Source organism: Vidua chalybeata, chromosome 3 (assembly GCF_026979565.1).
Source record: "Vidua chalybeata isolate OUT-0048 chromosome 3, bVidCha1 merged haplotype, whole genome shotgun sequence".
Classification (NCBI taxonomy): domain Eukaryota; kingdom Metazoa; phylum Chordata; class Aves; order Passeriformes; family Viduidae; genus Vidua; species Vidua chalybeata.
In genome coordinates this window covers 98,131,737-98,145,676 of record NC_071532.1, presented here as the reverse complement: position 1 = coordinate 98,145,676, position 13,940 = coordinate 98,131,737, and the positions used below count along the sequence as shown (strand labels likewise).

The 13,940-nt window shown below is 36.5% G+C and overlaps 1 protein-coding gene across 4 annotated transcripts in view; it reads right to left on the bottom strand.

The window, feature by feature from the left end:
- ASAP2 (ArfGAP with SH3 domain, ankyrin repeat and PH domain 2) overlaps nt 1-13,940 on the bottom strand; it is an 83,410-nt gene that overhangs the window by 32,914 nt on the left and 36,556 nt on the right. For all 4 annotated transcript variants that reach the window (XM_053939706.1, XM_053939707.1, XM_053939708.1 and 1 more), the window contains exons 6-9: nt 7,283-7,412; nt 5,075-5,160; nt 3,642-3,717; nt 3,060-3,146 (exon numbers count right to left, since the gene is read on the bottom strand). In XM_053939706.1, the coding sequence (XP_053795681.1) occupies nt 3,060-3,146; nt 3,642-3,717; nt 5,075-5,160; nt 7,283-7,412 (379 nt within the window). The remainder of the gene's footprint in view (nt 1-3,059; nt 3,147-3,641; nt 3,718-5,074; nt 5,161-7,282; nt 7,413-13,940) is intronic.

Here is a 13,940-nt window from a genome sequence, read left to right as displayed (position 1 = left end):
TTGACCACTTCATCAACTTTGAAATGTAGACAGGCATATAAAAAGAAGTGAGTAATTTAAAATTTGCAGCATGTTCTTAGTGAATTACTTCACTGACCATAGAAAGGTTTGAAATTCTTTCCTCCAAAGTCTATGAAGATATACTGACTTGTAAGTCAAGCTGAAAAGCAGAGCTAAAAATTCTCTAAAGATGGTATTCTCTAAAGACAGTCTGTGACTACTGATAAGAGATATTCTAAGATCCTATTTGTCAGCTGCACTACGTGAACATAACGAATCTTTTCATACAAGGTACTTCAACCTATACACAACAAATTTTGGCTAGCCATTCCACAGCTCCCATGGAGCAGGATTTTTAGACTGTTTAGATCATTCCTGTATGTAAAGCTACTAAAAAAAGCTCTTATAGCTCTCCCAGAGCCTGAGTGTCTCTGACATTTGCAGGATCATTACCAGGAGGGTGTTCCAGAGATCCCTCCATTATCCCATCTCTGTCCCTATTACAGCCTCACAAAGTCTCCAAAAGATATATCTATCAGAACCCCCTGCAGGCAGCCTCTCCTATAGCAAAACTACCGTATTTTTTGTCAAGAAACACAACATTTACCCTGTTTTACAGTGGTCTAAATAGATTATAGGTTCTAACATAGAAGCAGAAATGAATCTAAACACTACAGTCACAGGAGGTGACCTTACCCAAGGTCATGGGAATAAGGACAATTAAGGTAATACAACTCTAAGGATTACTCTGAAACTTGCAGAACTTCTACAATTGAAAAATAAAAGCTTAAAATTTAAAAATTATGAAGGTGTACACAAAATGACATTTAAAAATGAAGTTTCCATACAAACCAGGTTTGAGAAAGTTGTGTGCAGGAAGAAACTATGCATATAGGCACGACAAAGAAAGGTTCACTAAGAGTGCTTGTGTGTGTTAAATTTTTTAAACATAACAAGAACAATATTTGTCAATTCTGGCATTTCATACATGAAGTCCATTTTAATTAAAAGTACATATATCTTCAAAATATTCCAAGAACATCAAATCAAGCAACTGGATTTAATTTCCAAAAGAAAGTACAAAGGAAATCACCAATTTGTCTTACAACAATTTTCTTTCCCAAGAAGAATCTGATAAAATTTTTGATAATGTTTTTCTCTTTTGTTTGTTTTTGGTTTTTGTTTTGTTGTTTTTTTTTTTTTTTTTTTGTAATAAGATACACCAAAGAAGAGAAAGAACCAGTCTTTTCATGCCAACAGACAAAAGCTCAGAGGAAAAATCCAGTTTCTTGAAAACTGAATGGAAATCATGCCACTATTTTCATTAAAACATAGTAACACTTACTCTCCTAGACTTCGGTCACAAAATGTAAATGCATTTCAGGAAGGAAAAAGAAATCAGTTATAGTAAAGAAAATTACAGTGCAATAAGAATAATGTTAGTGGGTTGTACATTAAATTATATAAGAACTCTTTGGCATCCCACTGATTAATTGATGTTTTCAAAAAGCTTTAAAAATAATTATAGTAATTCTCATGCTCTGCAGGTAAGCATCTATATCTAAATTTGAAGAATTAATAAATAATGACTCTAGCATAAAGCACTTTTTATACTTGTATTTTTAAATGTCACAAACCCAGTAGAAATAATAAATGTATATATATTATTAATTTTTGAGTATGTGAAAAAATGTGTACTTGTCACATCTTCCATATATATTTAATATCAGTATCACTGATAGACATTCCCAGCAACCATGAAAGCCAACTGCTTCTGCTATCTCTCTTGAGCAAAGACCCAGCTGAAAGAAGACACCTCCTAACACACCCTAAACAGCAAAGACTCCTTCTTGGGAGTGGGCAGTCAATGGCTAACCCAAAGCAGTCACCATTTCCATGAGGTTCCCTAGTCTCTCATTCTACCAAGCTCAAATTTTTAAGTTTTTTGGCAGATCAGTGTGTCCTGAATGCCAGGCAGAATCTAAGGAAGTGCCTGCTGATCTTGTGGGACTTTGTACACAATGGTCATTATCACAAACTTCCCAAAGTAACAAAGTGAGGAGTGTTGGAGACTGTTCCAAATGCCTGTCAGCAAGTCACAGAATCATATGGATTGGGTTGGGGGTGGCCTTTAAAGATCATCAAGTCCAGCCCCTGGCTGTGGGTAAGGATACCTTTCACTAGATTACATTGCTCAACAACCATCATCTGTCACCAGTAAGAGCTAGGAGTCACCATAACTTTTAATGGGCAGACCAAAGCAAGAGCAGAAAAGATCAAGGAAGTCTGAGCTCTGTAGACTAAACTATTTCATTGTGATCCCTCTCAGAAAGAGAATCTGAAAAGTGTGTGGGGGGGGGTGGTTCATTCATCACTTACTCATGGCCCAGCAGCCACACAAAGGAAGCTGGCTGGCTTTTATTTATATGAAGAGGAGGCACTAGCAATCTGAAACAAAAGTAGTAGACCCAGTATTTAGAATTACAAAAGATGCTTACTTCCAGATCAGAGTTTGAAACTACTCCAGAATTCATTAAATCTAATGGCAATCATAATTGGAACTCAGAAAATACCTATTTGATTGCCAAACTGACCCAGCTCTCGCACATCTGAACACTGGCATTTTGCAGCTGAGTAGCAAACTTGATCATCGTTTTTGCACGTGATGACAGAGGTGTTTTGGGATTTGAAGTTCAGTTTCACATAATCATTATACACTTTAGAACAATATTGTGAGATAATGTTCTATGAATAGGGTCTTCTTGATACTGCCCAAGTTCTTTCATTCTCAGTTTGAGCAACAGTGGACCATCTGAAGTATTTTACAACACTGGTAATGAAAATAAATTATTTTTCAGTAAGTCTCATATTTTTAGTGGGCATTCTTTTTTTTTTTTTTTACTGCCTTTATCAGAAACATTCAACATCAGCCTCAAAACAAAAATGAATTAACAAAAGGAATTAAATATCTGATAAAAGTTAAAATAACTTTATTTGTATATTAACATTACAAGTAATTAAAATAGGTATTCCATAGTTAAACCACCTTATATGCTCACCTCTTTCTGATCAACTTGGAGTGCTGATTTTAAAATATCTCTGAGCTGTGTTAGTTGTCTTCTTTCTTCATCTTGTGCTTGTTTAATCTTGAATGAAGAAAAACACAGGTTAAAAATAACATTTCTTCTATTTTCAATGCAGGTCTTTCAAATTCAGTGCTTAATTGGTTCATTTTTTGAGAAATGTTCAGTGAGAATGAAAAGCAAAAAGAAAAGATAATGTGATCAGTTTATTTTCCCTTGTATCTTCAGAAAACTTGATAATGGTTAGGATATTGCTGGGTTAAGGCTTTGATATTGCCTCACAATGCTCTTGCTTCCTCGTGATCCATTTGAAACCACGTTATTTTCTACTTAATAAACAATTTTAAGCAAGGGCTGTTTTCATAACATTTTACACAGTGGGGTCCTGAACTGAAACTAAGACTTCTGAATGCCATATTAAAACAAGACTTTACCAACCATCTACTTTATACCTTAAATACTGACTATTAAAGCAGTCAGGCAGCCTGAACCAAAATGATCATGCTTCTACTGTAAAAAACTGAATTGACCACACAAACATGAAATGTTGCTACTCACTGTATAAAGATCTGTGGAGAGCGTCTCAATTGAAGGTTTGAGACTTTCAACTGCTTTTAACCCATCCTGAAAGAAACTTAAAAAGAAAAGCAAAAAGCCAGCTGTTATGAAACTTTACTTTGTATTTTCTGCTTAAAAAGTTGCCAAAGAAAGATATGCATATTATTATGCTATGCCATAAACTTCAAAATAGTAAACCTTTTTAAATTAATGTTTGACTGATCCACCTCTTTATTTCCATCATAGCTTATTCTAACCTGCAAAATCCCCAATTAGATTCAGAACTGCCACAATCCACTACCACATAAGTTTTCCTCATTCTCACTTCAAATACAAGTTCTCATCATACTTTGTGAAAGCCCAGAACAACTAAGACTCACTTGCAGAACAGCAAAAGGTCTGGTAGATATAAAATGTGATTTCTTGAAGCCACATAATTTTATGTTTGATGCAATCATTTTACTAAAGGAAAACCCCTTTGTTTCCCAAGCATTAATTATGGTCTATACAAGCAAGCTGAATATGCTACATCTTTCTGTAGTACATGCATTTTGAATTGTCAGAGTAATGCTGTCTATGCCAAGTATTCCAGTTCTTTAAAAAAAATTGAGATTTAAAAAATAAATTTTAAGAAATCACAGTTACATGCATATTTGATTAAATATTGCTGCTCTGTTTGCAACATAAAATATTTTCACTCTGGGAAGCAGTCATGAAAATGACAATGCAACACGGCATTTTATTAAATGGACAGAGGAGATTAATGACATGCTACAAGTGAAACTGATTTTAAAAGCAACACAGGTATTTAAGGAAAAATACATAGATGCAGACTGGTGTTATAAGATGAAAACTGATTTCAACAGGTTAGCAGTGGCTCTTTCAGGTTTATAGCTGTGACTTCATTGCTACATGACAGATTTGTAACACCATCATAACAAAAGCACATAATTCTAATGAGAACTATGTGTTTTACTACTGGGTCCTCCTCCAATAAACTACAAAAAGAGTGACACTTTCAATATATTTCTATTCCACTGCTTATGCAACTTATTTTTCCTGAACACAGAATTAATTTAGATCACTGTTAGATACACTCAAAGAAGCCCATCAAAACTAATGGACCGCTAAGCAATAGATCAAACTAAAAGCCCTGTTTCAAGAGTAGTTTATAAACATGGCGAATTATTGTTTAGTATTCCTTTGGAACATACAATTATATTCAATGTAATAAGCTCAACCTCATTACATGTTTCAGAATATACTAACAAAATCTATGACTAATCTGACAAAAGCAATCTGTCAGAAGACATCAGCAAGAACAGCTGAAACTTGAGATTTTGAAAATTCTAAGAAAGTGTTATGATGATGTCAAAATTTGAAAACAAAATGTTGGTCCAGTTAGTGTAGAGATTATGAAAAGTAAAACATACTTGCACTGAGCATGAAAATACTTGATCAAGTTCTGAAGCAAGTCCACTCCTTTTTTAATCTTGATTTCATTGACTTTCAGCAGGTACTATTAAAACAGTAATTCACAAAACAAATTATTTATTACTGCTACAGGGTTTTTTTAACACTTTATTTTCAGTTATATTTCAACAAGTTTTAACAGTCGCAGATTTACAAAACCTACAAGAAAATCCAGCAAAAAGTATCTTCAAGAGTTAAATCACACAAAAAAGAATTTTTGTCATTGCTAACTTTTGATACCCTGTGAGGATATTTCACTATGATTTGTTCAAATTGTTAGAATATCCTTTAGGGTTCTTAAGGAAAGTCTCTGTTAAAGAAAGCATGAAAGGGTTTGTAGAGTACATTTAGGAACCCATTCTAACACCTAGCAGCATATCTAAAAATGTATCTCACTAATTGTTAAATTAATTACTAAACAGATGTCATAAGGAGGAAAGCAGTTTGCTAAAATAAAAGTGAAGGATTATTTTAACAAGTTTTAAAATCTGCCTGTTGATTTTATAGTTTGCTTTATCAAATCCTTATACATGGTAATTACAAATTACAGTTTAGCAAGAGATTTTTCAAATAATCTACTGTCAAGTGCAAACGAAGTGTAATTGCTGTCCTTTTGCATAAGGCACAATCAAAGTCCACATTAAGTGGCAGCTCCTCCCCTGAATATCATAGCATAAAATGTCAGCTATGCAAGCAGAAGTATGATTGATCAAATATCAAAGTCCTTAACTGTCCATTAAATGACAACAAATTTTAACACCAACTTAACCAGTGACCTCCAAGCAGAGGAGTGAATGTGTTCTTAATGATGCTCTAATGCATCTGGGTTTCCCCTTCTCACAGTACATCCTAAATGTTTTAAATCAACTAAAGTAAAGCAGCATCTAAGTGCCAGCTTTCAGTGTTGCAGCTTCTTATGCTGGTTCAGGTAAACAAAAGATGAGCCTAAATGTAGAGATGTGCACTGGATAGTATTTAGTTACAATTATCACCTCTCCAGCTCCTGTTAATTTAAAATGGAGCTCTAGGCATTTGGTATTCCATTCACTTTCATAATTTAGAGAGAACTAGTCTGTACTTATGATAAAACTTCAATATGTCACCCTTCTGACTTACTATCAAAACAAAACCAAAGTCCTCTTTCATGACTATTCAGAGGTAACCGAGTATAAACTTCTTTTCCTCAAAATCCGAAGAAATACAGGATACAATTCAGCTATTCCACATTTAAGGTAATTTGATCCAATTTCATAGATTTCACCCTTTATTATCACTACAACTGACTAAAGTGAACTCTTCCTTTATTGTGACACAGCAAGAGAGAAGCATCTACTCCTAGCTGTTTCCTAGGAAGGATACAGATGGGCAATTAGCTGACAACATCCATTTGTTACTCAAATCCCTTACTTAGTTTTGAACATTTTAGTCTGATTATGTATAGAAATGTGAAGCTTTTCTCTTATGTATGAGTGCATGTAGTTACTAAATGTAATATCCAAGACAACTGCAGTTGTGCTATGCTGGCATATGAATCAAATTAGCTATCATCATCACAGGAAAGGCAGTACAAACACCCATGGTGTATTTTTGGGCTAATGTGTACTAAAAAAGTACACAGCAATTTGAATTTCCAATCACAGAATCCAATCCAGACATATCCTTAAATGAATCGAATAAAAAATATTCACACCAGATTTAACATACTGCAAAATCACAGAGATTTTGCAGTATGTTTTGTTTATGATTTGTTCTGAAACAACTTGAAAGACAACTGGATTCCATCCCTAGCACTTTTTTCCTGTACCAACCCAGCAGTGTACTAGACTAGAGCCTCTCCTCTTAATAATACAACAACTGTCAGCATAGGGAACAAGTCAGAGAATGATCAAGGGCTTAAAATAACTTACAGCGAAGAAGTAGTGTAAAGACTGATTTATTATAATCTCTTAGTGTTTTATTTGCATTAATTTAGCTGTTCAATTAAATTAGAAAAATATCTAAATTCCCTGCAAAGTTTGCCCATCAGGATAATAGAAAAATGTGTTTTCACAAATGGAGTCAACAAGTAACTTGGCATTTCCCTTTAATATCACAGCTACTCTTAAACAATTTTCAAAATTTTCCTACAAACAGCACCATAATAATAATAATTTCACACTGAATCTTACCTCACACATCTGTAACTGGAAGAACCTTCTTTCTTTCTCCATCTCTTCTGCAATTTCAGCTCCACTTATTTCTGTACGAATCATCCCATGAAGCTTAGCATGCTCTTTTTTCTCTTTCTCTATTTTTGTACTGTAAGGCAAAAAGAATCAGTCAATGAAGTGAGAAATCCACAGCCTCTCAGGAAATCAGATTATTCACAAAGTCTACTGACAGATACGGAGCCAAACTCCTGTAGCTTTGCATATGACTTATTTCCAGATGACATTTCATTTGAAATTTGACAATGACTAAAGATCTGCAATGACATACAGTAGCTGAAATCTAATTAATCATCTGTTAAAGTAATGTTCTGATAGATATTCCAAAAGACAGTCAATGAGAAGTACATAAGTACATACTCAGTTCCTGCTCCAAAGAAAGAAAATACAGGAAAAAATAATGAGTTTTAATTGAAAACATAGGGGGATGTTTAATCCCAACACAGCAAACACTGGTTAACAAAGTTCAGTTATGTCACCAGATTTATTGAGTCTTGCCTGTCATCAAGTCATCTTCTATATATACAGGGCTCCTAAGCCAAATCACAGTTGCTGTCTCTACTTGCTGCTGAGCCAGTTGGCACTGGGAATGCCGACCAGCCGGCTGTGTTGCAGACTTCAAAGTCTGCCAGACCAGCTGTCCTAATTCCCTAAAAGTTTCCATGAACATTTTCCAAGAGCTCTGAATAAAACAGGTTCTCCTGCAGAATATAAATGAATAACCAGTGCCTAGCCTATTCCCATAAACTCACTTCTGCATTTGTTAAAGCTATTCTCCATATTATTCCTAAATGCAGTAGCATAATTTGACAACCCAGTTACATAAATCTAACATAAATATATATATATATATATTAAGGAAAGCAAATACACAAGGGTATTTACTTTTTGAAGACTTTTCATTTGCCACTCATACTGTTCAGAACCTCAAAATTCTGAAAAGAGCTTCCTGAGGAAATGCCATACTGCTTTTGAACAAGGTATACAGGAAGGAGATCAGAGGAACAAATAACATACACAACTGTCCTACCTCCTCTTGGGTAGTCAAGTGTCTCTTAGCTCTCCCTCTGAAAAGGTGACATGATTCAAGTACTCTCTTAACTTAATGTTAACATTACCCTAACAGATTATGGGAAAATGTCTAGAAGGTCTAAGGACTTCCAGTCAACAAAATATTCTGTACTTACACTTGTCAAAAATGAGGAACTGCCTCTTATTACACCTCAAGCAGCAAGGGAAAACAGGAATTAATTCCATTAATCCTTCCCTTCAACATTCCCACTGGGAAGCATTTTGAGCAACAATTCAAGAAGGCCCACTGTGCTCTTAGCACGGGCAGGCACAGCAGAGCCAGCTCTGTGCAGCATTGCAGCAGCCAGCACATCCAGCCAGCACTGTGCTCCTCTCTGCAGCCCATCACATCCCGCCAGAGAAGCTCCTCTCCTTTGAAATAAATGTTCTGAAAACCTCCAGTCACCTGAATTAAAACTCAATTTCAAAATGTTCTGTTTTCATGAAGAATAAGTCAGCACTCTTTACCCAATTACTGCCAATTACACTATTTTGCAAGCACAGAAAATGAGAGTCCAGACACAAGAATTAACCAGACAATCCTGAACAAGAAAGATAAACCACTACAAAAAGATTCACAGGAAATTATGAATATGCAGCTCCCTTCTAGCACACACTCTAGAAGAGTTTACATTTTATCATACTTGATAGTTCTAAACAGTCAAATCTCAGAGGAAAGATGAAGGATGTTTCCATTCTCTCAATTTCCGAATTAACCTAACAGTTCTTGAGGCCAGAGAACTCACTAACATGTGACAAGGTGTGAGAAGTCTAATTACCAATTACCATTGTATAGTATTTTCATTTTTTACAGAGAACAATACTCAAGCATAAGAAAATGAAACCACCTCCAAAATCTTAGGAGTTTATTAGCATGCCATAAGGTCTCTCTCCATGCTAGTTAAACCAAAAGACAGCTAACACTGCCAAACAGTCAAACATTATGCACAATATCACAGCATACATTGTATTCCTCCTAAAGAAAACTAGATTTTGGTGAAAGAGTGCTTTCTGCTCTTTAAAGGATAAATCATACTCCACCGGCAAAAAAACAGTTAAACTAAGATGAAAATGTACTGACCTCTATCAAGCAATTCAGAGAAAGATATCCTTGAAGCCGTTTGGTGGAACTTCAGGCTACCTGTTTTCAAAAACTCAAAAAGATACTTTACCAAAAACCCCAAATCACCTCTCAGTGACAAGTATCAGAGGTACATGCCTCGTGCATTTCACATTTGCATTTCCTCATTATTTTTGCTTTTAATATCTAACTACATATTCATCTTTGTAATTCAGAATTTACCCTGTTGTTTTGCCACAATAATAGGCTACCTCCTATCTGATTGATACTACAGGACACTTTGTTTCTAGGGAAACAAAGAAACCCCTCACAGCTGTTTTGCACGCAAAACAACTTCTGAGTGCTAAAGGCTAGCTGAGTGACCTATTCAAATGCAAGGATCAACTCAGCTTCAAGTGTCAGTCTATTGAGACATTAACCAAATCCTTTTGGCAAAGACAGTCCTGTAACACTACACTGTGAGATTTCCAAATGTTGCAGGGTATTCAGGTTTTCCAGGCAGATCAATTAACCCAAATGAATAAGAAAATTGTGAAAACTCTAAAAAATATCCTAGAAGCAATAAGAAAGCAGCAAATGTTTTGTAATGCTGCTATTCTTGGAGCTCATGCAGCACATATCACATATACATACTTTGCTGACTAAGATTAAAATGTGAGCACACGTCAGTCCATTTACAAGACAGCTGCACTTAACTAATATACAGTGAGCTCTTATGTGTGTAACAGACAAGTAAAGCTGAAACACAGGATGAAGAATTACAGCAGTAAAGTCAAAGAGATATAAAGTGAATGGTTCTCACCCATTCAGTTTCCAATATAGGACTATTTTACCACTTCAATTTGAAAAGCAACCATCTTTCAATATAAATCACAATTTTCATTTCAAATAAATCAATTCTGTCATACAGATTGTGGTATAAATAAGCACCAAAGACTTGTATTTATTTTCTGCCAGTCAATAAGGGTAAAAAAATCAGAGTACCCTGTGTACATGCAGCAGTAGTGAACTGGCTGGCTGGGAAGCAATTCTGTCATTCTTCCTCTCCTTCATACAGCAGTCAGCCAGGCTGAGTCTGGGTACATACATGAGAAGGTGCAGAGACTGAGAATAGCACCTGGAAGGAACACACTTGAATTGGTAGCACTCTGGAAAAATAAGTGCTTCTGAAGGCTATTTTGTGTGACAAAATAATATTAGACATTTTGATTTCTAATATCCTTTCTTTGTCTAGTCTTCCTTTTCAGCCTGACTCTCCAGGCTAGGGCCTGTTTTTTGGTGAAAGAGCCTCCATTTCATTTCACTTCACCCTGCTATCTGTCAATGCTCACAGTAAAGTATGTCTCTCCTAACACTCAAGTCCTCAATGAAGAAGTTATCTTTTCCTTTTGGAAATGCTTGAAAGGTTTTCCCTTCTATACATCCTGCTCTGAATCATAAAGGGGAAGAGGACAGAAGGAGTGAAATGTGCTCAGATATTTTCATAATTTCACCCATAACATCTGCAGATTCATTCAAAGACTTTTCCATTTAATTTGTGGGTAATCTCTTTCAAAATAAAAATACTTAATATGAAATCTTAGACTTGAAACTGTATATTGTGGATGTGGTTACCTGGACTTCAGTAAACCCTTTGACACTGTTTCCCACGGGATTCTCCTGGAGGAACTGGCTGCTCATGACTTGAACAGACCCACTGTTCACTGGGCAAAAGAACTGCCTGGAGAGCCAGGCCCGGAGGATGATGGTGAACGGAATTACTCCAGCTGGTGACTGGTCACTAGTAGTATTCCCCAGGCTCGGTGCTGAGACCAGTCCTGATTAATATCTCTATGAATCACTTGGAAAAGGGGATTGAGTGCATTCTCAGTAAGTCTTCAGATGACACTAAGCTGGGGGGGTATATGGATCTGCTGGAGGGTAGGAAGACTCTGCTGAGGGATCTGGACAGGCTGGATTGATAGGGAAGGCCAATGGTATGAAGTTCAATAAGGCCAAGTGCTAGGTTCCACACTTGGATTGCAACCACCCCAAGCAGCACTACAGGCTGGGGACAGAGTGGCTGGAAAGCTGCCTGTCAGAAAAGAGCCTGGAGGTCCTGGTCAGAAGCCAGCTGAGCACAAGCGAGCATGTGCCCAGGTGGCCAAGAAGGCCAATGGCATTCTGTTCTGTATCAGTAACAGTGTGGTCAACAGGACCAGGGCAGTGATTGTCCCCCTGTACTCTGCACCACTGACTCTACACCTCAAGTGCTGTGTCCAGTTCTGGGCCCCTCAAAGACATTGAGGTGCTGGAGCAAGTCCAGAGAAGAGCAACAAAGCTGATGAGAGGTCTGGAGCACAAGTCTGATGAGAAGTGGCTGAGGGAGCTCGGATTCGTTAGGTTGTTGAAAGTGAGGCTCGAGGGGATTTTATTACTCTTTATAACTACCTGAAAGGAGGTTTTAGCAGTGGAATTTCAGCTTCCTCTCACAGGTAACAAGCAATAGTACAAAATGAAACTGCCTCAAGTTACACCAGGGGAAGTTTTGATTGGATATTAGAAAAAAAAATTCTTCTCGAAAGGGTTGCCAAGCATTGGAACAGGCTGCCCAGGGGAGTGGTTGAGTCGCTATCCCTGCAGGTATTCAGATGTATAGATGTAACACTTAGGGACATGCTTTAGATGTGGACTTGGCAGCATTAGATTTATGGTTGAACTTGATCATCTTAAAGGTATTTTCAAACTTAAATGATTGTATTATTCTATTCTATGATTCTATATTTCAGCAACCTTGTGTAGCACTTTCATTCTATATTACTATTTACAAGCTGCGACCTCCACTTCGACTTATGTACTTGCATTAAAAGGAAACTTGGCAGAAATATCTAGGAGCTATGAATATCAATGGTCTTCTGAGTCAAGTTAGAGCTCTGAAGAAGTAAATTGAGAAATGCTTGCAGAATTTTCAGATAAAATTGTTTCATATTGTGTAAAACATGAGTTTACTAAACTGGAAATAGCATCACTTAAATAGTTGTGCAGACATCTTAACAGATGATTGTATTTGACTTTGTTCATTTTTCCATTTACTTCAAATAGTTCAGAAACAAATCAATGATAGTTATTTCTAGATATGAGCGCTTGCGTTTCTTCACAGTAATGAAGAACACCTGGATCTTAAAATGCCATAAGCACATTCAAACAACTTGTTCTCTTCACTCACTTGTGCAAAAGAGACCTCAGGCCCAGTTTTTAAAAGAAGAATGGCAAAGAAGGAGAGGTAATCAGCCTTCCCAGAAATAGCTCATTAGTTTCCATTAAACCTTTACATTTCCTTGCACTAGCACAACACGTGTTAAAGAAGACTTCTGAAGATAAGACACCAGGCCCCAAAATAAGACACCTCTATTTAAAAAAAAAAAATTTTTTTTCCTTTTCAGGAAAATCAGATTTATGTCCAGAATACAGACATATTCAGCTAAAAAAATATTGCAAATAATATGCTTCAGTAAGTTTATGCTTCTATTTCCTGTGTCAAATTGATACAAAGTCTTTACCTCAGAATCTACCACACCAGGACCAATCAAACTGAAGCATGTGGGTGATATCTGGCTCAATGCCTTGCTGAATCTGATCTGTCTGCTGGGAGAATGAGCAGTTTTTATGACACGTGTACTCCTTCCCCATATGGTCCCCCGGCACGCCTGCCATTAGTGTTTAAGTACACAGGGGAAAGCAACTGCCTCGTAACAAGAAGAACCCAGTCTGAAACAGCTCTCCTGAAGGACACAGACCAGTCCTGCTGTGCTGCTCTAGCTGGCAGCATCTCCCAGCTCTTATGTGGGAAACAACAACTGTAACTGAGGTCCCATCAGAAATGCACTGCTTTAAGGCTTTAAAAACATTTAAAAATCTTTATGGCTCCAACTGAGTCATGTAAATGATTGATGGTGAGAAAAGATAAATTTTTCATTAATATCTCAGCATAGTCCCAATTTTTGACTGAAGTAAGTTTGCATGAAGCTGTAGGTTACTTACTCCTCCTACTACTTTACACAAGAGCAGTGCCGGAGTATAGAGAAATAGGGATCCAGCTTCCCTCAGTTATTTCAGCTAAGGTGATCCTTAGGAAAATAGTCTGAGAAGTTAGGTGGCTACAGGGCAAAGGAGGTGCATTATAATCAACAATGATGGATGGTGATCCAAGAGCATCAGAATGGATCTTAACATCTCTCTCCCAAACAAGAAGTAGATACATGGGAATTTTTAAACACACTTAATTACATACAGAGGTTGAATCTCAGAAATTGTTATGGGAATAAAGCAAAGCAGATGCCATTTTTAAATTAACTTTCTTTCTTTCCAAACATGTCACACTTGGGTATATTTGCACCCAAGAAGTTATCACAAAGGTGCAAGTAAGAAAGATGAGATAGTGTGATAAATAAGCTTAAAATTTTTCCTTATAAAGACAACAATCAATAT